Source organism: Stegodyphus dumicola, chromosome X2 (assembly GCF_044657685.1).
Source record: "Stegodyphus dumicola isolate Sdum_Otavi_A_Nest chromosome X2, ASM4465768v1".
NCBI classification, from domain to species: Eukaryota; Metazoa; Arthropoda; class Arachnida; order Araneae; family Eresidae; genus Stegodyphus; species Stegodyphus dumicola.
The window spans coordinates 166,800,074-166,827,603 of NC_140781.1; the positions used below are offsets into that span (position 1 = coordinate 166,800,074).

The window sequence follows — 27,530 nt, forward strand, 5'->3', positions numbered from 1 at the left end:
AAAAGTCTTCTGCTTAATTCACAGCCATTTACAAGTCAACTATTCCGGCAATTGCAGAATCGTTTTGATCCTGAGCTTGTAAGACAAACCTAATATCACTGGATCGATTGATACCTAATATCAATTGATACCAGTAAGAAAAACCCACAGAGATCAATAGAAACCAGTAAAAGTCAGTAGAGACCATCAAAAATTTTATAGGTACCAGTAGAAAGTTTTACTGGTTTCTATGGGTCATTTTGAAACCAGTAAGAAAAACCCACAGAGACCAACAGAAACCAGTAAAAGTCAATAGAAACCCTATGGGGCATTTTTAGCAGGGACAGTACTTATAAAAGTAGTCGCTCTTTATAGTTCTTATAAAACTAGTTAATGTGATACTTATAGTAATAATTCATGGATCTATTAATTTGGTTTTTAAATCCTGGTAGATGGATTTATTTTACAAGAAGTACTGGTGATAATTCAAACCATGCTGTTCTGCCCTTGTAGAGGTAGTTGATTCATTTTCAGCAACCACCCAAAAAGGTGATGCATACAAATAGAAAAGGATGTGTTATTTATGGATAGATTTTAATTTTTAATTGAGGGGTGAATCATATCCAACTACAGAAAATGTTCTTATCATTGCTTCATCAGCCTTGCCCTTAGCATATACTGTATTTTTTTATAACAGCCATAAGTAATATTTCATTATTATTGCACATAATGCATAACAATCTTACGACGTAATTACAAAAGAACACAATTTTTTAAAATGGAAAAATACGCTACTTAACAACTTAAATAGCAAAAATTTATTTTTTTATCTCTAAGCATTAATTCCTTTTCCATTAACAAAACCAATTTATTCATTCAACTTTATGCTGTCCATACTTCAGAAAAAGTACTTTCAGATTTATTGTATAGATTGTGATCACAGTTGTTTTCAACAATAAAAAATATTGGAAATGCAAAAACTGTGTTCCTGCTCAGAATTCTTCCATACTGTTTTCCCTTATAATTAAATATACATATGAATTCTTTTCTTTGGTTGGCATGGTAAAGCAGAAATACATAAACTCAGAGGATTTTCAACATACAAGATTTCCAGAATGACATACCATTTGAGGTAGGTAAACACAATGATGTAAAGCACAGTGTAGCAGTATATGTACAAAGTGAGATGTGCATAAGAAAGTAGATCATACCAGAAATGCAAAAAATTGCCTTCTTGCTCTAGATGCTAGTTAGTGATAATGCAAATAAATCCTCTCAAATATTAGCCAAGTTCTGCAGTACAAGATATGAAGTTCATTTTGAGAGTGTTTGACAAACAAATACTGACAATACAGAACATACTACTCAGCAGCCGGCAGACACCCAAAAACCAAAAGTACAGGCACCTCCACCAATTTTCATCAAGCCTCGTGCTGATTGGTACTTTCTTCTAAGCCAACTTAAACGTCATGCACCGACAGTCCAATCAAAACAGGACATTGACTTTCTCAAACTTAACACTTTAAATGAAACAGATTACTGGAGTGTCGTAAGATTTTTAACTGACAATAACATAGAATTTAAATCACACACTCTTAAATCAGACAGACCACTTAAAATAGCTATTAGGGGATTACCCTCAAACACACTACTCAGTGTTGTGCAGACCGCGGTGGAAGTCCTCGGTTTCAAAATCCATAAAATTTCACAGCTCAAAAGATGGAAAACCAAAATGCCGATGCCCTTGTTCTACCTACAGATATACAATAGCCTGAAAGCAAATGAAATATACAACATCACAGAACTACTGGGAACCGAAGTTGCCATGGAGCATTTCAAAGGTCTGAAAGGCCCTTCACAGTGCTGGCGCTGTCAAGGGTTCTTTCACTCATCCGAAGTGTGCACGCTCCCAAGACGCTGTGTGAAATGTGCTGGTCCACATCAAGCCAAAGACTGTCCGAAACCATTTGAAGAACCTAACAAATGCGCAAACTGCTCCGGAAATCATGCGGCTAACTGGCGTTCCTGCCCAAGATTCCCGGGTTCAAAAAATAGATCAAATCCGAAACCGAGCACCAAACCCAGCCTGACCGCTGAAAAAACCAACGCAGACAAAATTAATCTAAAAAACAACATCCAATTTCCAACACTGTCGGCTGCACCCACACCCAGTGCAAATAATATTCGCCCTGGAGTTTCTTTCTCCGCTGCCCTTACGGGTATGCAAGAGACTGCACCCCAAATTATTCCAAATTTATCGGTCCCCTTAGGAGCTAATTCGACTCTAAATTGCACCGAAATCCTTTTGGCAATTATTCAAATTTCAAACCAGCCTGGTATTGACCAGAACAGACTTCTTTTGGCATTCAAAAACGCCTTACCGCAGCTCAGAGTGGCTCCATCTGGTGTTGACGCGGCATACTACATCTTTGAGAGTTATATTACTCTCCAATTCTCTGATATCCCCAGTCAGTAAAATTCAATACTTTGAAAGGATTGAAAAACTTAAAACTATGCACCTGGAATGCAAATGGCATCCTATCCAAATTCCATGAGTTTAGAGACTATGTACAAGAGAAGGATTTTGATATTATTTTTGTCCAAGAGACCAAACTCCAGCCAGGGAGAGCTCCCAAGCTTGCAAATTATGCATTATTTGAAAATGACAGACAAGCTTCTAATACTCGTGATGTTTATCATGGTGGCACTTGTGTCTATATAAAAAATTCAATACCTCACAAAAGAATTGACACTCCGAGTATGAGTAAACTCGAGGCAACAATTATGGAAATTTTCATTCAAAATTCGCCCTCCCTAGTAATGATCTCTGCCTATCTCCCACCAGGTGGAAATTTGCCTGTGGTAGATTCTAACAAATTGCTCACTTTATCCAATAATCTAATCATAGCTGGTGATTTAAATTGTCACCATCAGCATTGGCGTTGTCACAGATCAAACCCTGCTGGTCGTGGCCTTCTAAAATGGGCTCAGTGCGCCCAAATTAAAATTATTGCGCCGGATTCCCCCACTAGATATGGTTCACGGGGTGCCCCTTCATTCATTGATTTGGCACTCTTTCGAAATATCCCTTTTGGATACCACGTGACTGTTGAAAATTGTTTATCTTCAGATCACAACCCCGTGACCATAGACCTTAACTGTACTATTTTTAATCAAAATTTTCCGGCACTCGTCTCTACAAACTGGGACAATTTTTGTTTCAAACTTAAAAGTAAAAATTTGCCCTCCCTTGAAATTAAATCCAGCCATGATATAGACTCGGCAGTTGATCAATTAACGACCATCTTAACAGATACTTATAAAGAAGTATCAAAACCCACCCTTAGACCCAATTTTCGTAAATTACCACAAGAAATTAAACTCAAAATTAAAGAAAAGAATAAAGTACGGAGACTTTGGCAAAGATAAAGGAATCCTGATTTAAAAATTCAACTCCGTACTCTCCAAAATGAGGTCAAGGCATCATGTGACGATTTCTTCCAATCACAATACACAAATTACATTCAGTCCTTAACGACCAATGATAACAGTCTTTGGCGTACATCTGCCCGCCTACGCAAACACAAATCTCACATTCCGTCCTTAGCTACGGACGCAGGGGTGGCTCACACAGACGCTGAGAAATCCGAACTAATTGCGGATTCTCTTCAAACTCAATTTACACCACATAATGAAGGAATTTTTGCGAATAACGCAAATTCTTTCCCACAAGATGTTGAACGCTTTCTTTCCTCTCCTTTTGCGAGAGAAATTCAGTATACTTCCATGAGCGAGGTAAATGAATATATTACCAAGCTCAAACCCAAAAAAGCCCCTGGTATGGATTCTATTTCTAATCGTATGATTAAACATTTACCCACCAGTTATCTATTTTTCCTAGTAATGCTAATTAATTTTATGATACAGCATTGCTATTTTCCTCAAAGCTGGAAACAAGCACTCATTGTGCCTATTCCAAAACCAGGCCGAAGCCTCTCAAATCCTCAAAATTATAGACCTATCAGCCTCCTATCTTCGTTATCAAAGATATACGAATTTGTGTTACTTAAACGCCTGAATGATTTTCTCCGAAATCACAACGTTCTAATTGATGAACAATTTGGATTTCGAGCAAAACACTGCACTACGCACCAGCTGCTGAGGACAGTGGAGTTCATTCACGAAGGGTTTCGTAACAATATGCTTACTGGCGCTTTATTTCTTGACATAGCCAAAGCATTTGATAGGACTTGGCATACAGGGATTATTATCAAGCTCATACGACTTGACGTTTCGGCCCATTTAATTCGCATAATTAACTCGTACCTCAGTAATAGATCTTTTTCTGTACGAGTTAATTCTTTCATTTCGGCACCCCGTCCTATACTAAGTGACGTCCCCCAAGGGTCACTTTTAGGCCCAATTTTGTTCAACATTTTCATAAATGACATACCAAAATCACCTAGTATCACTCTTGCACTTTATGCAGATGATACGGCCATCCTAGCCCAGAACAAACGCCTTGAAAACTTGGTCCAAATCATTCAGAGATATCTCTCCAGCCTTGAGCAGTGGCTCATCACTTGGAAAATAAAAATTAATGTTGCTAAATGTGCTGCTATGATATTCAAACGTAGCCCCCTCCCATACCCTTCCATTAATTTAAAGTTTTTCGACGATTATGTTCCCTGGTCAAACTCTTACAAGTACCTAGGAGTTGTACTTGATTCTAAATTAACCTGGCGCCTTCACATTGAAAGTGTTCTCAAGCGAAAGGTGCTAGAGCCCAACTTTACCCCTTATTAGCTCGAAAGAGCCATCTGTCAATTAAAAACAAAATTCTTCTCCATACATCAATCATAAGACCTGTCTTTATGTATGCATGTACAATCTGGGGTACTGCTGCAAAAACTCATGTGAAGAAACTTCAATCTTTTCAAAGTAAAACATTACGTATGGCCCTTAATGCAGCCTGGTACGTCCGTACAGATGTGATCCATTCGGACCTTAACATTAAACCTGTTGTTTATCTTATCAAAAAAACTTAGTCAAAATTTATTCCTTAAAATTGAACAGATTGATAATCGAGCACTTCAACAGATGCCAGCATACGACCCTTCTATTCGCAGCTCACAGAAGAGACCGAGAGCCGTGATTGGCTATCAAAATTTTTACCCTATTTGACAATACCCTCTTTCGGATGATTTAATTTCCTTTGAAGATGTGGAGGTAAAGGCGTAATTGCCTATGAACTCCGTAAATTGCACTTCCTTGATCCTTGAGCCGTGATTGGCCGAGAGTTCAACATCTACCCGCCATCCAAAAGGGCAAGACACGCCCTCTCAACACCAGTTCATTCATCTCATCTTTTTGGACATTCGTCTCCTGACTTCCGAGCGTGAAGGTGCTCTGTCCCCTCGCTCGTCTCGTGGAGTTACTAGGACTAACACGTGGCAGCTTTGGTATCGACGAAGCAATTGTGCCATATATGCTTATCGCACGGAATCACTGTGCAAATAATTTCTTGTGATTAACAAGAAATAACTTAAAATTTTGGTCGTTCTGCAACCAGAGTACCCTCCAAGCTTGCGTGTCGGCGCTTGACAGAGGCACTGGTTGTATTCATCGGAGATTCCACCTATTGCACACCCGGCGCGGTGCGGGCAAAGTGGCTCTTCGATTTTTTGTTTTTTTCTCCTGTTCCTGCGGTCGATACTCTTTTTGAGTATTACATGATACACAATGACAGATCATTTTAAGGATTCTAATGCAATTCCACCAGATATCAGCCCAGAAAAGAATAGAGATAAAATGTCGCACTCACCACCTAGCTCACCAATTTCAAAGATCATTGCTTATCCGGAGGAAAGAAAAAAGCTTTTGCAAAATGAAGCAGAAACTGATCAGTTAATCACGTATCTGGAAAAACAATTACACATCCTCTCCATTGTTGAGGAATGCGCTAGACTCTCTGCACTAGTTCAAGACATATTAACTAGTGAAACAATTACTTATCGTGCTTCACATAGACTGCAACACTTTCTAACATGCATCTTAACAAAACACGTGTATTAGAAGAAAACCAAGCAATTACTGAAATTGAATATCGTGACCAAAAAATTAAAGAATTGGAACAAAAAGTCGACCACTTAACGAACGCCTTACATGGAGAACCATTTAAGGAGCAACGTAAAAGACATAGGCGCCGTTCTTCGGCTTCTACAAACTCCGACACAGAACAACTTGAACCTGCCATTAAAACCGCTAACAGATACAGTGGACTTGAAACAGAAATGAGTGAAATTAATATAGACAACAATGAGGAAAAAATGGATAATGAAAGTGAGTGTACACATAATCCGGCGGCCCCTGAGCCCTCGAACAGTAGAAAAATCAGAGTCCCACCAATTATTATAGATGATGTCCCTCAAACTGATAAATTCCTGGCTGAGCTTAGTGTTCAAACAGGGAAAACAATTACAGGCCAATTAAAAGGCACCAAATTACATGTGACTCTCCCTGATGCAGATGCTCACAGATATGTGAGAGGAGTCATTAAGGAGAAAAAGTTAAAATCTCACACTTACCAACTTCAAGATGAAAAGGTTTTAAAAATTGTCATACGAGGACTTCCTGTTACTATGGACCATCAGTACATAGTACAAGAATTAAGAAACCAAGGATATGGAGCTACCTACATAACTAATCTTAGAAATAGACGCGAAAACAAACCAATGCCGCTCTTTCTAGTGCATTTGCCAAGAAACGAGCAAAACAAAACCATTTACAACCTCACTTACATTGGCTATCTCAGAGTTACCGTAGAGGCACTTAAAAGAAAACCAGGACCTCCACAGTGCTATAGGTGCCAGGGGTTCTTCCACAACTCATTATTATGTACAAGAGAATGGGTGTGTGTGAGATGTGGGGGCCCACATCGATCGACGTCCGGCGAATGTGAACTAAAACCAGAAGAACCTGCAAGGTGCTGTCACTGCGGGGGGCCACATCCTGCGTCCTTTTCCGGTTGCCCGGCTATACCAAAGACAAAAAGGAAAACTGACAGTTTCATCCCAAGCCAGCCGCCTGCCAATAACCCCTGGACAAGCAATACAGAAAATTTCCCGCCACTCACAGAACCAGCTGCTGCAGCCCAGACAGAAACCTCAGAGACAATGCAAAACTCTGACGACCTCTTCAGTCTCAAATCGCTAAAAGCCATATGGAATGACATCAAAAACGGAATAAAAACAATCAAACAAAAAACTTCTATATTTGACAAAATAGAAATAATAGTGGACATTATTGAAAAAATCACTAGTCACATTTAACACTCCAGCAGCAAATAATAGCAGATACTACAGCATTCTCACTTGGAATGCCGATGGACTTTTCTCCAGAAAAGATGAATTAAGCGATCTCATATTAGAATTCGAGCCGGATGTAATTTTAGTGCAGGAAACTCATCTCAAGCCAGCCAGGACGGTCCTCTTTCCAAATTACTTTGCCTACAGATGTGATAGACTCTCAGGACGAGGCGGCGGGGTCATCACGTATGTTAAAAGCAGTATCTCACACTTCCACAAGCCAGTGCTCACAAACAGCTTTGAAAACGTCAATGTCATTATCACAATTGACAATACCTCATTTGCAATTACCAATATTTACATACCACCCACAAATCACCTAAACATTACAGAACTCAATAGCCTGATCACTATACACCCCAAATCAATAGCAGGAGGTGACTATAATGCAAAGCACCCTAGCTGGAATCCTGACGAGCAAACAGAAATGGCAACTTACTTTTTGATCTCATTAATCAAAATCATTACTCACTGCTAGCACCAGAAGAACCCACGCATTTCTCCCTAAACAGATCGACAATTATTGATTTCTTCATCGCAAGGGATTTTCCATACCAGCATGAAATTACCTCAATCCCAGCACTTTCTTCTGATCACAATCCAGTATTACTGAAAATTTTTACAAATGCTAGCCCTCCTTCACTACTACGCTCAATTGGTGTTACAAACTGGCCCAAATTTATTAATATTATTTCCAGTACAGTCCCAGGCAACCCCCTCATTAATAATAAAGAGGATATTGATAAAGAAGTTGAACAATTCACCAATCAGATCAAAGCAGCCATTAATGACGCTACTAATACATTCTATGTCAACAGACGTTTCCAACCCCTTCCACGCAACGTAAGGGAGCAGATTATCATAAAAAATAGAGTACGCAAATTCTGGAAAAACACCCGAGACCCTCAGGCCAAACGCAGACTAAATTCACTCCAAAACAGTATAAAAAGAGCAATCAAGGAGTACAAAAGCAGCAAATGGACAAATTTTCTAAATACACTATCCACTGAAGATAACTCACTGTACGACATCTCTCGTAAACTCAAAAATTCTTATAAGCAAATCCCCCCCTTACATGGACCGTCGGGAATGGTTTACTCTGATCTTGACAAAGCCAACACAATAGCAGATGTCATTCAAGACTCTTTTACTCCAAATACAGCCCCTTATGAAAATGATCATATTGATCACGTCAACACAGTGGTTGATAGCTATCTTGGCATTCCGGCTCCACTAAATTTCACCTTTCTTGCCACACCAACACTTGTTGCTCAATTTATCAGTGCACTTAAAAATAAGAAAGCCTCTGGCCAAGACAGGATCCCAAATAAGGCATTAAAAAATCTCCCCATAAATGGGATTACCTACATTACCAAACTCATCAATGCTATTATCAAATATTCATATTTCCCATCAGCCTGGAAAAATGCATCTATCATAGTATTCCCAAAACCCAAACAGAATAATACATTTCCACAGAACTACAGGCCAATAAGCCTGCTTAGCAGCCTATCTAAAATCACGGAAAAAATTATTTTGTATTTCATTCACAAAAACATTCCAGTCAGCCATTACACACCCTCAGAACAGTTTGGTTTTCGTCATTCACACAGCACTACACACCAGCTTCTAAGAGTCATCAATTACATTACAGATGGTTACAATGCCAAAATTCCCACAGGAGCAATTTTCTTAGACGTGTCAAAAGCATTTGACAGAGTATGGCATAAAGGCCTCATCTACAAACTTATCAAGTTGGACTTCCCAGATCATCTTATTCGACTTATAGCTTCATATCTTAGTAATCGAACATTTACCATCAAAATTCGCAATACGCACTCCTCCATACGACCCATCACAGCTGGCGTCCCCCAAGGAGCAGTTCTTTCCCCCTACTCTATAATATCTATACATATGACATACCCAAAGATGCCACTATCACACTAGCACTGTTCGCTGATGATACGGCCATTCTCACGAGGGCAATACATACAAATCACATTAGACTTCAATTGCAGCATTACCTCATAGCACTCGAGCACTGGTTCACACTTTGGAGAATAGCAATCAACACTAATAAATCAAACGCAATCATCTTTCGTAAAGGTACCTCGAATTACACCCCAAATTTTTGATGATGATATAGAATGGGTCTCCGAGGTGAAATACCTAGGGATTACTCTGGACAGCAAACTCACCTTTAGGCAACACTTCAGTGCTGTCACAGAAAAATTTAAAATGACAGCGGCCACTCTTAGGCAGACACAGTGTACTTTCCATATTCCAACTCGGGAAACATTATCAACATATCGAAAGAAAATAAAAGAATGTGATTTACGATTAATACAATACAAATTAAGAATATTAAAAGGATTCATTAAACATTACACATGACCGTTGGTCTTCCCATATTCTTAGTGATCTATTTTTGCTTATATAAACATCACAAAATTGTATAACCTTGGTATTATGCTTATTTTTCTGCTCATGTATATAGCAACAAAAAAAAAAAAAAAAAAAAAAAAAAAAAAACATCAAAATATCAGAAAATTGCACACCCACTATGATTAATTTATAAATTATTAAATAAGGGTTATATCACACCAGAGTCGTGCTTAGGTCTTTTTTCATCCGAGGCAAAGAAGTAAAGGCATGCCCTAACTTCTAATCAAATTAACTAATATACTTTGCAGCATTATTATCATTTTAAATAAACAGTTCTTATGATTTAGACCTTTACTATCACTTCTCTTTTATGTTTCCTCACCAGAATGCAAATCAGTTTAGAAAGTATTTAAGTCAAGGATTTTGGATTGTAAGACAGCATGTTTGAGGCCACGTTACTAATAAGGAGCTCCAATAAGATTGGAATTCTTCGGCTTTGCATTATTGCTACTGACATTTAAATTGTTATGTTGGACAGAAGTTTTGAGCCAACTTCACATTAAATCAAATGTGGGTTGATCTTTGGATTATGGTAACTTGGCGATTTTTTGGCGACCAACTCTGCTACAGCAACCCTCTATTTTTTTTTCACCACCATTGTGTCTTCACAAAGTAAAGACATGTTTCTTTTCTTTTTATTTACTCAACACTTTTTCCAACAATCTACTAGCCGAATTACACTGATGCTAGAAATTTTATGTAACAAAACTGCTTAATCATGACAAATATTAACTGCAAAATTGGGAAAAAGTGCACAATCGCAAACTCCTTGCGCGTTTTTCAGAATAGCACATACACATAAACCATTTACACGTCGACTTATTTTTACTTAAAAAAACATCCCAGAATTGCACAAAAATGGCATTGTACACACTCTTAACTTAATCCATCTACACTGCTATTTTCTCATAAATTACAAAAATTTGCACGAAAATGCAGGAAAATTTTGTGAATCTTAAAACTCGGTAAAAAGAATATATATGAAATTACCTGATCGCGAAAAAGTATATACCCTTTCCAAGGATGAACATTTCCACATATAAAATAAATAAAATATCCAAAAACTTTTACCTCTAAATTATCCATTATATTATAAATGTCACCCACGAATTTCTAAAGCAAACATTAAAAATGGTTACAAGTACTTAGTGTCAAACATTTAAATTATTTCCATGCACGTTTACTTCAACTGGAACGTATACCAAATTGCTACAAACATAAAATTCACAAAATAACTATCATTTAATTAAAATATAACTAAACCATGTACATGTCAACTTATTTTTACTTAAAAAAAATCCCAGATTTGCACAAAAATGGCATTGCGCACACTCTTCACTATATCCATGTACACTGCTTTTTTCTCATAAATTAGAAAAATTTCACAAAAATGCATGAAAATACTTAACATATACTACTGAAACGTATTCCAAAATACTACAACCATATAACTCACAAAATCACGATCATTAAATTAAAATATAATTAAATTAAAAAACACTACTTAAAATATAAATAAGCACATACATTAAATTAATAAAAATCAGATTACAATCCTAATTACTTTAAACTAAATCATTGCTAATAACAATTTTCCAATAATACCATATTAATTTATTTACTCCTTACATTTAGAACAATGCATAAAAATAATATCCTCAAATGATTAAAAATACTAACTTACCTAATCTTCATTACGTGGCATGCACACTTCCCTACAGAAAGAGTTCCAATCGGCTGCAGTACTACTGCTAACTTCTAAATCCGAAATCCAGTAATCAACTGGCAGTCTATTCACCCAGTAATAAGAAATTAATAAAATTTCACCTATACTCAAACGACTTTCAGCAAACCACGTACCCTTCCTTACACTGTTTCACAAAATGTCCATTTTCACCAGATTTCTTGCACCGCCATTCAAACTTACCTGTAATATCCTTCCTTTTACACAATCTCATTTCATTCCCACATTTTGGACATTCATTCTTATCCGCAATTAAACCTACACTCATACACCATTCAAACAATTCTTTTGAATTATCAGATAAACGCATTAAAAATTTAGAATTCACTTTAGATAGCGCCATGCAATCCAAAAATTAATCAACACTATTTCACACAACACACAATGAAGCTTAATACAAAATTACATAGTAGTACAGATATTTTTCCAAATTTACCCCCTTTTCCGATTAAAGAACTATAATTCGTCCATTAATGTCACATGACATATCTCATGATCTCTCATTTCCCTCACACAAAAACAAAATAATGCGTAATCGGAACTGAGTACTTCTCACATTATTACCAAAGTCCTAGGTAGTAACCTTTATCGCCTCCAAAATGTCACCAAACTACCTGTTACCATATTCCAAAGATCAGCTCAAATGTGCATTCTTTGACTACTAAACAGTTTTAAATTTGAATTTGATTGTTACTCGCCACAAGTGATGGTTGATTTGTAAGCATGAGATGTGCATTTCATGCTCCAAGCTCCGATTTAATGAAAAGGTTGTTTTAAACCTTTATAACTCTGTTATTTTAGACCAAGCAACCAACATTCTTTTAGGAGTTTGATGCTAGTTTATGTTACCAAAGCAAAACAAACTTTATAAAGACAAATATATTAAATCATACCAAAACTCTTACAGTATCTGTTATTTAGTCGTAATTTTATATGCTCAGTAAAATAATACATGTAACATGGATGTAGGAAAGGGAGGAGGGGCCACCCTGCGCTAAAAGTGAAGCACTGCTTTGAAGCTTGGGTCACCAGATGGGGTGTTCTTTGTTTACATTCAGAAGCTCGCTTGACAAGATTCTGATAGTATTTCGACACACGACAGTTCCATAGAAATCGAAAAAGGGACACTTTCGCATGAAAGAAACATTCATAGTGCGATGGATAATAGCAATTTGTATAATTTAGTGACATTTACGCAAAAATCACATCTTGGTTATTTTTCGATAACTAACAACAGCGATTTTGATTATGAATTTGTTTTATAAAATTCTAAGCTGTTGCACTACAAAAATATAGATTTTAAGAAAAATGTTATGCTTTAAGAATGAAAAATACCTCACGGCACATTTAAAATTGTATACGTCTTTCGATACCCTTGATAGAGTATTCGGTACTTTTATTTTATTTTCCAAACGTCAAAATGTTTTAAATAAAACAAATTTATTTCACATCCATATATTATTGTAACATGTACCTTTTAAAATTTTTTAGAGGAGAGGCTTTACTGCTGCTCATTTTAAACCCATCGTTTTAATTTTATATATCTGAAAAATAATCACTTTGGGCTTACACGTTTTATAAATATAAAATTATGTATGTTAAAATTTTTGTAATTAGGCACATAGGTCACATTAAGTTTTTATTAAATAGAGTAACGCATGCAAGGGCTATCTGCCTAAAGAGAGAGATGCCATCGTGGAGGAATTTTGAAGAAAAACTGACCTTTGAGTGGGTATTAAAAATAATACTTATAATTTTCATTCAAATTATATTCATATATATTTTTTATGTAAAACTTTCGGGTGTATGCTAAATTAGTGTAAATTACTTTACATGAAAAATATAGTGAATGCACAGAAATTAAAGATTTGCACATGCCGGAAATGAAAAATAGAAAATATGTATGGGTATTTACGCATGTGCTTGCAAAAAGCATGTATCTGCCTTTGACAAAATACTTAAATATTCATTAAATTATTTATAAATGTATTTGAAATGAAGAATTTATTCACTTATAAACAACTGTGAAAGTGCTGTGAAGAAATCTAATTATTAAATATATCTAATTTATAATGATTATAAATGTTATCTAAATATATAATAACCTTAATATTGAATCGTAAACATAAATTGAAATCCTGTTAACAAATACGTTATAAAAGTATTTAAGCAAGAATTGTTCGTATTGGAAAGCAATGTGTTAAAAGGTATTGTAAAGCAAATGCTATGAGATGCGCACTTAAAGAACGTAATAAAGAGTTTTGGAATATGTATTGTTGAAATGAAGGGTAAAAAAAAAAAATCTGATAAGTATAATTAAAAGAATTATTCCCCTTACATTTTATAATAACTCAGTTACAAGTTTTAAATAATACTTAAAAAAAAAAAAAACTTATTTTATTCCCTTTCAGAAATGTTCAGAGAAAGTCAAGTACTATTTAATACCTATTTAATTATTAGGAATTAGCGAAATACTTATAAATATTTCGCTAATTCTTAATAATTCTCTAATTTAAAATGAACCGAATAGAGCATTAATTATAAATTGACTTACATTTTTCGATTTAAAAGAAGCCAAAAAATCATGTCATATTTAAGAAAGTATTTTAGGAAGAAGCTCTATAAATAGAAAAGAAATAATGCATGATTTTAATATTAATAATACAATAAACTTTGATCTTAATTTTTGTACCTTAACTGAATAAAATCGATTTACCTTAATTTTTTTTCTAATATAATTAACGAAAACTTGTGAAAATATTTAATTCAAATTAAACCATTCTGAGAAAAATGTCCTGTGAAAAATATAGCATTTAATTCCGTTCTGAATGAAATGTTGTTTAAAAAATATGTTGTTTTCACATACTCAGGACTCTGAAGTGTTGTAGAAAAAGAAAATATATATACTTATATGTATATTTACGATGTAATTACGAAATATATACATCCGAACGCGTCAAATCCCATAGAACTCAATGGTATATGACCCAATGTTTTGGTCACCACGTAGGGATCGCCGGTGCTTCAGAGCTGGGTACGGGAAAAACTTGTTTAGGGCGACTCCATCTTACTTCCTCCATGACATGTAATAATTTACATATGAAAACATTAAAAGAGGTACCCCTAGCAAAATTCGTAGAGTTAATAAAAATATTATGATTTAATTTAAAAAAGGCCTGCTTTAATTTTCTAATTTTTTTTATCTCGCTTTTAATGAAGGAAAATCAGCTTTAATATTTAAATCACGTTCTACAGAAAAGATAGCCTTATTAGAAAAGTTCCTTTTTCGTAAGGGAAGCTTTTGCATAATTTTGATTTAAGTTTGCTAAAGCTTCTTTGAACCTAACAGTAGTAACAGGCAAACTTGAAAATATTCTGAATTTTCAAATTCAAATACGAGTGAATTAAGCTAATGGATAATAAAAAAAGATGCAACTTTCATTTAGGGGACATAATTATTGAATAGCATAATAGAAGCATTTGATAAAATTTCTTGAGCATTTAAGATCATTTTGGATATAAAAGTTACAAATGCCAAGGCCTTCTCTAAAATACCTAAATTATAATGACATTAATTTCTCATCTGTTCATGGGAATCAGGAGTTATCTATCTGCCTTTTTCAATCTCTTCCACCTCTCTTTACATTTTTGCCAGTATCTTTTAATTACCCTGCATAAAGCATCATATGATAAATTATTACATATAACTTTTCATACCCACATTTCATCAGTTAAAGCATCTATCACTTCGAAAAAATATTTTCTTAAATTAACTAATTATTTTTAAGAACAGAATATTAACAATCTGACATACTAATGTTTCTTTTTAAATTTGTACATTTCTCAAGAATATTTCCCATCACTGAAAAGGTAATGCGTTTGTTACAATCATTTATTTAATTCAATATGGCAAGACATACAAGTGCTATCTGCATAAGGAGAAGACTGCAACTGCGAAAAAATTTCTAAGAACTGACTTATATTTATGCTAAACACAAAGAAAACCATAAAAACATGCATGCAGGTAATGCATTCTCCAGAATTTGATATTAGGGTAAACCCTCTATTAAACATGCAGCTCTAAAATTTTTTATGGTAAGGTAATTTTTATGCCTCCTGTTCCTTCCTTTTATTTTCACACATAAAATTTTAAACAGATTTGCATATAGAAACACTACTAGTTTCAGCTCAATGCAATAATTTATCATTTGATGCTTTATGCAAGGTAATTAAAAGATACTGCAAAAATGTAAAGAAGGATGGAAGAGATTTTGCAATTGAAAAAGCAGATTTTGCAATTGAACGTCTGTATAGAAATGGCTCATTAAGATGTTTCTGAGAGGTAGATAAAAAAGTTCTGCTGTCATAAGTTGTCATTCCCTCAAGCAGTACAAATGCAGGGCTTCCCAATATGCATTTTTATCTATGCACCTGCAAAAGACAGAGAAGGCACTCAAGAATAATTTTTGTACATTCTTCAACTATCTGATCTACTGATTAAAAAAAAATACAGTGCGCAAAGTGCACAAGAATGTAGCATCCTTTTTATTGCTTTAAATGTAATATTTTAAAATGGTGCTTCTCAATACATTTGAAAACAAAGTTAATAATTATAATTTATTTTTTATAGGTATTTCTAAAATTCTGCAGCTAATTTTTCACTTTTTCTAGCCTTTCACCTGAGGGCCTCACCCTCATCATGGCTATCATCCTCCTGTATGATATATTGAAAAATTGAATACTTAACCTTTTCAAAAAGTTTATTTATCCGACAGACAATAATCCTTCTTCATGGCCTATATATGACAAAAATTGTTCTTGAGGATTATCTTTTTTGCACCTTTCACCTCAATACTCAGCACAACAGGCATTTTCTCCTTTCATTCCAAGCCATACAAATCATACTTTTCTGCCATGATGCACACCAACAATATGAAAATCAAATCAGAATTCTATTTTTGCTACTTAAAACTATGCAATTTTAAAATCAATAAATAGCAATAAGAAACAGAAAACATGAGAGGAATAGTTAGTAATTCCATTAACTTTGGTTATTTAAAAAAAAAGTAAGGTTTCCAGAATAAAATCATTATGAAGGGGGGGGGCAGGAAATAAGATTATCAAATAAAAATTCACTATCTAAAATCAAATTTACGAAATTTGGCATGCCCCTTACTTTAGGCAACTTCTCACCCAACAAAATATCAGGCATATTTCTCGAATAACAGTTGTTAATGAAAGAATTAAATGCAGTTTTTTTCATTTTATTTCAAATATTGGAACAAAGTTTGGCTGATCTTTAGAATATGGTAACTGGTAGTTTGGCGACATTTTGGAGGCGATAAAGGTTACTACCTGGGACTTTGGTAATAATGTGAGCAGTACTCAGTTCCGATTACGCATTATTTTGTGTGAGGGAAATGAGAGATCATGGGATATGTCATGTGATATTGATGGACGAATTACGGTTCTTTAATTGGAAAAGGGGGGAAATCGGGAAATTTTGTATTTGGCTTTATTCTGTGTTGTGTGAAACAGTGTTCGTTAATTTTTGGATCCCATGGCCCTAACTAAAGTGAATTCGAAATGGGTATTTAGTGGGATTGAAAGGGGTAGTAATAAGTGTTTCTTTAAGGTTGTGCAAGATAGAAGTAAAGATGTTTTATTAAGTTATTTATTTTACTTGGTACCTTGGTGTGAACTATAAGTATGAATTTAAAGATCGTGAAACAGAAATAAGAAAACACATACACATAAACCATGTACACGCAGACTTATTTTTACTTAAAAAAACATCCCAGAATTGCACAAAAATGGCATTGCTCACACTCTTCACTATATCCATGTACATTGCTTTTTTCTCATAAATTAGAAAAATTTCACGAAAATACATGACAATTTTCTCAATCTTTAAACCCGGTGAAAAGAACATATATGAAATTACCTGATCACGAAAAAGTATTTACCCTTTCCAAATATGAACATTTCCACATATAAAATAAATAAAATATCCAAAAACTTTTACCTCTAAATCATATGTTACATTATACACGTCACCAACGAATTCATACCGCAAGCATTACAAATACTTAGTATCAAATATTTAAATTATTTCCATGCACGTTTACTTCAAGTTAAATGTATACCAAATTCCTACAAACATAAAATTCATAAAATAATTATCATTTAATTAAAATATCACTAAACCATGTACACCCCGACTTATTTTTACTTAAAAAAACATCCCAGAATTGCTTAAAAATGGCATTGCGCACACTCTTCACTATATCCATGTACACTGCTTTTTTCTCATAAATTAGAAAAATTTCACGAAAATACATGACAATTTTCTAAATCTTTAAACCCGGTAAAAAGAACATATATGAAATTACCTGATCGCGAAAAAGTATTTACCCTTTCCAAACATGGACATTTCCACATATAAAATAAATAAAATATCCAAAAACTTTTACCTCTAAATCATCTATTACATTATACACATCACCAACGAATTCATACCGCAAGCATTACAAATACTTAGTGTCAAATATTTAAATTATTTCCATGCACGTTTACTTCAACTTAAACGTATACCAAATTCCTACAAACATAAAATTCACAAAATAACTATCATTTAATTAAAATATCACTAAACCATGTACACGTCGACTTATTTTTACTTAAAAAATCATCCCAGACTTGCACAAAAATGGCATTGCGCACACTCTTCATTATATCCACGTACAGTGCTTTTTTCTCATAAATTAGAAAAATTTCACAAAAATGCATAACAATTTTCTGAATCTTTAAACCCGGTAAAAAGAACGGTTGATCTTTACAATATGGTAACTGGTAGTTTGGCGACATTTTGGAGGCGATAAAGGTTACTACCTGGGACTTTGGTAATAATGTGAGCAGTACTCAGTTCCGATTACGCATTATTTTGTGTGAGGGAAATGAGAGATCATGGGATATGTCATGTGATATTAATGGACGAATTACGGTTCTTTAATTGGAAAAGGGGGGAAATCGGGAAATTTTGTATTTGGCTTTATTCTGTGTTGTGTGAAACAGTGTTCGTTAATTTTTGGATCCCATGGCCCTAACTAAAGTGAATTCGAAATGGGTATTTAGTGGGATTGAAAGGGGTAGTAATAAGTGTTTCTTTAAGGTTGTGCAAGATAGAAGTAAAGATGTTTTATTAAGTTATTTATTTTACTTGGTACCTTGGTGTGAACTATAAGTATGAATTTAAAGATCGTGAAACAGAAATAAGAAAAGTTTATCGGACACGTAATCAAGATTCTGAAGAAGATTAGGTAAGTTAGTATTTTTAATTATTTGAGGATATTATTTTTATGCATTGTTTTAAATGTAAGGTGGAAGTAAAGTAATTTACGTAAACGTGCATGGAAATAATTTAAATATTTGACACTAAGTATTTGTAACCATTTGTAATGTTTGCGGTATGAATTAGTTAGTGACATTTGTAATATAATAGATAATGTAGAAGTAAAAGTTTTTGGATATTTTATTTATTTTATACGGGGAAATGTTCATATTTGAAAAGGGTATATACTTTTTCGCGATCAGGTAATTTCATATATGTTCTTTTGGTTGATCTTTACATTATGGTAACTTGGCGTTTTTTTGGCGACCAACTCTCCTACAGCAACCCTCTATTTTTTTTTCCCGCCGCCATTTTGTCTTCACGAAGTAAAGACATGTTTCTTTTCTTTTTATCTCCTGAACACTTCTTCCAACAATCTACTAGCCGAATTACACTTATGCTAGAAATTTTATTTAACAAAACTGCTTAATCATGACAAATATTCACTGCAAAATTGGGAAAAAGTGCACAATACCATACTCCTTACGCGTTTTTCAAAATAACACATACACATAAACCATGTACACGCAGACTTATTTTTACTTAAAAAAACATCCCAGAATTGCACAAAAATGGCATTGCTCACACTCTTCACTATATCCATGTACACTGCTTTTTTCTCATAAATTAGAAAAATTTCACGAAAATACATGACAATTTTCTCAATCTTTAAACCCGGTGAAAAGAACATATATGAAATTACCTGATCACGAAAAAGTATTTACCCTTTCCAAATATGAACATTTCCACATATAAAATAAATAAAATATCCAAAAACTTTTACCTCTAAATCATATGTTACATTATACACGTCACCAACGAATTCATACCGCAAGCATTACAAATACTTAGTATCAAATATTTAAATTATTTCCATGCACGTTTACTTCAAGTTAAATGTATACCAAATTCCTACAAACATAAAATTCATAAAATAATTATCATTTAATTAAAATATCACTAAACCATGTACACCCCGACTTATTTTTACTTAAAAAAACATCCCAGAATTGCTTAAAAATGGCATTGCGCACACTCTTCACTATATCCATGTACACTGCTTTTTTCTCATAAATTAGAAAAATTTCACGAAAATACATGACAATTTTCTAAATCTTTAAACCCGGTAAAAAGAACATATATGAAATTACCTGATCGCGAAAAAGTATTTACCCTTTCCAAACATGAACATTTCCACATATAAAATATCCAAAAACTTTTACCTCTAAATCATCTATTACATTATACACATCACCAACGAATTCATACCGCAACCATTACAAATACTTAGTGTCAGATATTTAAATTAATTCCATGCACGTTTACTTCAACTCAAACGTATACCAAATTCCTACAAACATAAAATTCACAAAATAACTATCATTTAATTAAAATATAATTAAATTCAAAAACACTACTTAAAATATGAATGAGCACATACATTAAATTAATATACATAAATACCCATTTCGAATTCACTTTAGTTACGGCCATGGGATCCAAAAATTAACGAACACTGTTTCACACAACACAGAATAAAGCCAAATACAAAATTTCCCGATTTCCCCCCTTTTCCAATTAAAGAACCGTAATTCGTCCATTAATATCACATGACATATCCCATGATCTCTCATTTCCCTCACACAAAATAATGCGTAATCGGAACTGAGTACTGCTCACATTATTACCAAAGTCCCAGGTAGTAACCTTTATCGCCTCCAAAATGTCGCCAAACTACCAGTTACCATATTGTAAAGATCAACCGTTCTTTTTACCGGGTTTAAAGATTCAGAAAATTGTTATGCATTTTTGTGAAATTTTTCTAATTTATGAGAAAAAAGCACTGTACGTGGATATAATGAAGAGTGTGCGCAATGCCATTTTTGTGCAAGTCAGGGACGATTTTTTAAGTAAAAATAAGTCGACGTGTACATGGTTTAGTGATATTTTAATTAAATGATAGTTATTTTGTGAATTTTATGTTTGTAGGAATTTGGTATACGTTTAAGTTGAAGTAAACGTGCATGGAAATAATTTAAATATTTGACACTAAGTATTTGTAATGCTTGCGGTATGAATTCGTTGGTGACGTGTATAATATAATAGATGATTTAGAGGTAAAAGTTTTTGGATATTTTATTTATTTTATATGTGGAAATGTTCATATTTGGAAAGGGTATAAACTTTTTCGCGATCAGGTAATTTTATATATGTTCTTTTTACCAGGTTTAAAGATTCAGAAAATTGTCATGTATTTTCGTGAAATTTTTCTAATTTATGAAAAAAAAAAAGCAGTGTACATGGATATAGTGAAGAGTGTGCGCAATGCCATTTTTGTGTAATTCTGGGATGTTTTTTTAAGTAAAAATAAGTCTGCGTGTACATGGTTTATGTGTATGTGTTATTTTGAAAAACGCGTAAGGAGTATGGTATTGTGCACTTTTTCCCAATTTTGCAGTGAATATTTGTCATGATTAAGCAGTTTTGTTAAATAAAATTTATAGCATGAGTGTAATTCGGCTAGTAGATTGTTGGAAGAAGTGTTCAGTAGATAAAAAGAAAAGAAACATGTCTTTACTTCATGAAGACAAAATGGCGGCGGGGGGGAAAAAATAAGAGGGTTGCTGTAGGAGAGTTGGTCGCCAAATTTTCACCAAAAAAACGCCAAGTTACCATAATGTAAAGATCAACCCAAAGTTTTAATTTTTAAGCTATCAGCATCATATCATTTTTGTAATAAAAGAAAAACCTCAAAGTAAGATTAAGTAAGTAAGAAAGATTATGACACCAGCTAAATGTATTATTTCAACATTCATATAAAATGTTTTGATATCAAAGAAGGTAAGTGAAATGTTGGGGAAAGTGCAGAATCACCTACGGGCTTGGCACGTTTTTAAGAATTGCACATATTTGGTATCTATGTACACATCGACCTATTTTCACTTAAAAAAACATCCCAGAATTGCACAAAAATGTCATTGCCTACTCCTTTGACTTTATCCATGTACACATCGACCTATTTTCACTTAAAAAGATCGAAAAAAATTGACAAAAATCCAATTCTTCTTACTCATCTAAATAGTGCCAAACAAATAAGTGGGCGATTCTGCACTTTACCCAAAATGTTTCGATATCAAAGAAGGTAAGTGAACTGTTTTGACATAATATAAATAATATTTTCACTTACCCAGATGAACTGCATGTAAACAATACAAAATGCAAAAGTTTATGAAAGAATTCTCTGTAGTTCTTTAAAATAAGATTACAACAAACACAAAGGGGTCAATGCCACTATACAATACTGATGCTTTATCAAGGCAGTGCTGTCAAATTAAAAACTATGTAAGATTCTCGCGACTTTATTTCATACAGTATTTAAAAATAATACATCACAGAACAGAAAACAAAAAATAAGATGCCCTGTTTTCTGCAACATAAAATACCTTTCAAATTAGACAAAAAGCACAGTTTAAAAATTAACCCATGTAAATAACTATTAGCAAATAGCCAGTTTTGATAAATGATTTCAACATATAAAATAATTTAGACACTGTAAATTCAACACTGGATTCATATCGGTTTTATAATAAACACACATTTCATTGCAAACTGAATCCCGTACCTCTTGTTATGGGTGCTGATATAAATATATTAAACACCTAAAAAACATAAGATATACTTGTACTTTTTGTGAAAATATTCTATGATCCCCCCCCCGGTTCTTAATCTGCAGCATTTAGCGCCATGTAATTTAAACTCATGATACAAATACATTACACTTCGGGTGAAAATATTCCGATTTCCCACCCCCTGTTCTTAATACATCTATAACACTTTTAAAGGTCATTTTTTTAATATAAAAAGCTAACACATTACATAATTTTTAATATAAAAAGCTAACACATTACAGAATTTTTAATATAAAAAGCTAACACATTACAGAAACAAAGCCAAGTGGCGGTATTACAATGAAAAAAAGAGAAAGAAATCTTATGCATGGCATAATGAGTTATAAAATTTTTTGCTCAATAACTATGTTGATTGTAACATATGTAACCTAGTTACATTATGTCCAAGAAATGACAGCTATTAGAAAAAGTCAAAGAGCAAAGTCATCTGACATATCTTTTTGATCAAAGCAATAGGCTATGATCGAAATGATTAGATTCAAAGATTTTAATATATCACTCTCTGGATCTGTTATTTCTGCTCTGAAGCTAGAGCAAAGCCTCGATATAGAACGCAGAAGAGCATGAGTATCTGGATATAGAGGCTTCTCAAGACATGCAAGAAGAGAATAAAGCCAAACACCATTATCGTGTGTATACGCACCTTCTTCAAGCCAATCTTTGTGATATGATAACAGTTTTATTACAACTCGTTGGTTTAAATGGACTACGACACTAAGCAACGGTGGCTTGCCGATGAGGTTCAAATGAAATTCTTTGTTTTCAGCCGTCGGTTCACAGACAGAACTTTCTGGTAGTATAACTACATCGGTATCTTCATCTAGCTTTTCCGGTCCTAAGCAATACTCTTTCCATGCTTCCTTCTTATGAGGCTTTGGTACGACACCTCGGGGAAATTTCCTTTTCAGCAAAGCTCGATTTTTCAATATACGCCTTCTCTGACGTAGGAATAAATCCAGCTGCGCCTTCTGCAGTTTATGATTCGGCGCAAATCCTGGTTTTGCGATAATAAATTCATTCGATTTTTCTACTTTAAAATTCTGAAGATGCGCGAACTGAGTGGTGTCCATATCTGATACAGCAACTTCCGGATACTTTGTCGCTTCTAGCCTCACTCTGTATAAATAATCCAGACCGTCCATAGGGGCAGCATTCAAATTCACCCATCTCGGCAGCTGCCGAAGATCGAAAGCTGGCTTTAAGACCCTTTCAAATTTATCGCACTTTACCATCTTCAACGATACTATCAAATTGCTCAATTAAATCTTTGCTTGCGCAGACAGAAGACAGACAATGGCCGTAAAATGGCTTCTTACGAGTAACGCCAGACAGTAGAGCTGGAGCAAACCGCATGTATTCGTTACTGAGTAACGGGTACATCGGTTGACTCGAAGTACCGATTCGGTACTCACAAATTCGTTTCGTTACTCGCATTTGTTCGTTACTCGCATCTGTCGTACGATACGGTTTATTCGACTACGAATGATGACTAGCGGCTCAAAACAGGGATGGCTGTGAACGGCTCCCTATGAGAAAATCTTTTGAACGAACTGCGCATGCGCCGTTTCTTTTTATCGCCAACAAATGATGGTAAACCTATTGTAATTTCTCGCCAGCGTTTCGCGTTTCATTTGAATTAGCGTAGGTGTTGTCAGGGAGATTAATAACAACGATAATAAAAAAGTCATTTCAAATGTTTATGCAAGGAAATATTTTTTGCTCTTTTTCACACTATATATGCTATCATCGATAGAATTCAAGAACTTTTAGTAATTAGGTCAAAATTAATTTTAACGTGTAAATTTCAAACTCACAAATTTGAATACAGATTTTCATCAGATGTCTGAAGGCAGTTACTATATTTCAGTACAGCAAATCCTGGAATATAAAAGAAAAAAATTTAATTGAAGTCTATTCTTCAGCTTCATTCTAATTCCTATCGATACATCTCTCTAAAACAGTTTATTACAGAAGTTTCAGATGTACAGAAGTTCATAAAAGTATTAATCAATGAAATTATTTCCAATGGTCAGTGAAATTGGTTGCAGTTTCAGACACTGTTGCAGAAGTTTTCACATACAATTGCTGTTTATTGTGCAAGTAATATTGAAACTAACTAAAGTGCTTGCATAGATTTCTGCATCTTGGCGGAAAAAATGGAACATTAGTGGAAACAAATTATGTATATATTGATACTGTAAAATTTGGGAGGTTTCAAAGACCCAGCAGAAAATATGGTGGCATTGATATCAGTTGCATATTTACTTTTCCAGACTATTATATCTGAAAAGTACGAAAAGCATTTCATCTACACCATCAGCTTCTTACAAAAATAACTGAGGCTCATCTCAGTTATTTTGCCTCAGTTATTTTTGTAATATGGTATGTACATATTAGTAAAAGATGCTGTCTGTGAATGTAATTTGCTGTACAAGATAATAAACATGAGTATCGTCAGGATTTCTAAATATATGTTTGAACAATTATGTACAAAACATTCCTTCAAATTCACTTGAAAGAAATGAGGAAACGAAACTGAAAAAAATTCAAGAATCAGTAAAAAGCAACTTTTTTTATATTTGGATGATATTTTCTTAATGCTATGTTTAAAATCACAATTTCTTAAACTGTTTGTTTTAAGTATGCATTTATATTTCTTGCAGGGTTAAAGTGGCCCTAAATCAACATAATTTATTATATTATAAATAATGAAAATTGTACATTACTTATATAAAGAGAAACATAAAGTGACATAGTATGTTAAGTTAGGTTTGCAAAGGTAATTTAAATATTTTCATTGTGCAAGACTTGTATGCTTAAGAATTTTTCAATCTTGGTGTTATTTATCATATAAAACATCACAATTCAAATAAAAGTACTATTTTGTGGTATAATTCCATTATAGGGGCCGTCGCAAATTGCAGCAAAAATATATGCGCAAAATCTAACGAAAGCGGCGATTTCACACCACGCAAATTTAAATAGTTCTATATTTGTAAGTCATCGCCCACACGATATATTGATTAGGGAAGCTGACTGCGATACTACAAGGCCTAGGCTCGAATTCCGGAGAAGGCATGGTTATAACTGCTGGTTCCTTCATAGATTTTTCCGCACACCCCTATTGGTTTATTAGGTGCCTCCATAATAAAGTGACCACCACCTGGCCTTAGTTGTGGCCAAGCTGAAGGCCCGCCGTTGGGGGGGGGAATATTTGTAAGTCGCCATTGGAATACTGGTTTATTTTTTTATTCTTTTTTGATAATGATATGGATCTAACAATTTGGGAATTGCCCAATGACAAAATGTCTGCAATATAATTTTTCCAAAGAAAAGACATCATTCATTATAGAATATTATGATCGAAAAACCACGAGATGAAATTATGCTTTAGCGGTAACTCAATAGCGAAATGGAGGTGCAGGAATGAACCTGTATTCTGAAGAAAGGATTAAGAAGTCAGGTATTGGATCGAAGGAACAAAAATCCCCTTCCTTATAACGGATAGGCAGGCTCACCTATTTTTGGTATCAAGAGATGACATCTATTGAATTTTGTGTACTCCAACTGAAGATGAACCACAATACAACTGTAGACTGGAAGATATGCGTGAGGTGTGTGCCATAGCTTTAATTTCTCAGCCTAAGTTGAAATTCGGCGGATGTGGAAAAAATTATGAAGCAGACAAAAGCCTTTTCAGTAGAAGCAAGAATAACATTGGACGTCTTCTTCTGCCACAATGGGTTTTCGGTGGATTGTGCAGAGAATCAAAAGAATGTTTTAGTCGCTATTCCAGATCGATCGGTGAAAACCTTATGGAACATCATAAAGGTTTGGTTTGGTTTATGTGATTAGAGCAAAGCCTCGAGGGCTATCTCCCTAAGGGAAGAGAGGCCTACATGGAGGACTTTCTAAGGGAAACTGGCTTGTATACACGTTACACATAGAGAAAACCATTAAATTGTCCATACAGCCAGCCCGTTTGCGGGATTCAAACCTCAGACCGAACTACCAGTGTTCAGTGTTAGCGACTTTATCGCTCGGCCACTGATGTTCGAACATCATAAAGGAAAATGTCACAGAAGGAAGCATTATTTATACTGACTGCTAGAAATCATATAAGTTGGATGAACTGCGATATGCCGGCATTGAACATTTTACTGTCAACCACAACTAGAATTTTGTGGACCCCGAAATGGGGACCATACGCAAACAATACAGCGACTGTGGGGCAGTGCTAAATGGCGTAATAAACACCATCGGGGCACATTTCAATTCTTATTTGTCCGAGTTTATGTATAGACATTTTCACACACACACAAAAAAAAAAAAAAAAAAAACTGAAATTTTTTCTGCGATGTTGCAGGATCTTAAAAATTTTATGCCTCCCATTTAATTTCACTTATTTTTAACCCTTTTTTTTTAATAAATTAAATTAACAAAAAAGTGTAATATATGAAGTTAACCTTCCATCAACTTAAATTAATAATCTTAGATAGTTAGTTACAATAATGCTTTCTTACAGTTACAATTAGCCGTTTGTTTATATTAAATTATAATAATAAAGTGTATTATATGAAAGTAAACTTTCATCTAAATTAAAATAATACTCTTAGATAGTTATTTTTTATTATTATGCTTTTCTTGAGTTAAGGTTACCATAATTATTTTGGCATCAACAATAGTTTTGGTGATTTTTTGCGGTCCCTAGTTATTTAAGTCCTTTGTATCTATAAAAATACATACTGCAGTTATTTACTTAAGTCATAAGGCCCTTTTCAAAAGTTTATGTCTAATTTAAAATAATTAGTTAATGTCAACTTAATCATATATATAATTATTGTAAAATCGTGGTGTTTAAAATGCTTTTCGCTACTGAAAAAGAGTGTTTTTGTTATAACTTTATAGAATTAAAA

General features: G+C 34.0%; 1 protein-coding gene across 1 annotated transcript; it reads right to left on the reverse strand.

Annotated features, from left to right (window-relative positions):
* Positions 1-22,790: 22,790 nt before the first annotated feature.
* LOC118181353 (gem-associated protein 2-like) lies at positions 22,791-24,106 on the reverse strand. Its single transcript, XM_035350480.2, has one exon. It carries the CDS (start codon positions 23,844-23,846, stop codon positions 23,025-23,027), a length of 822 nt encoding a protein of 273 aa, XP_035206371.1. The 5' UTR covers positions 23,847-24,106; the 3' UTR covers positions 22,791-23,024.
* Positions 24,107-27,530: the final 3,424 nt, after the last annotated feature.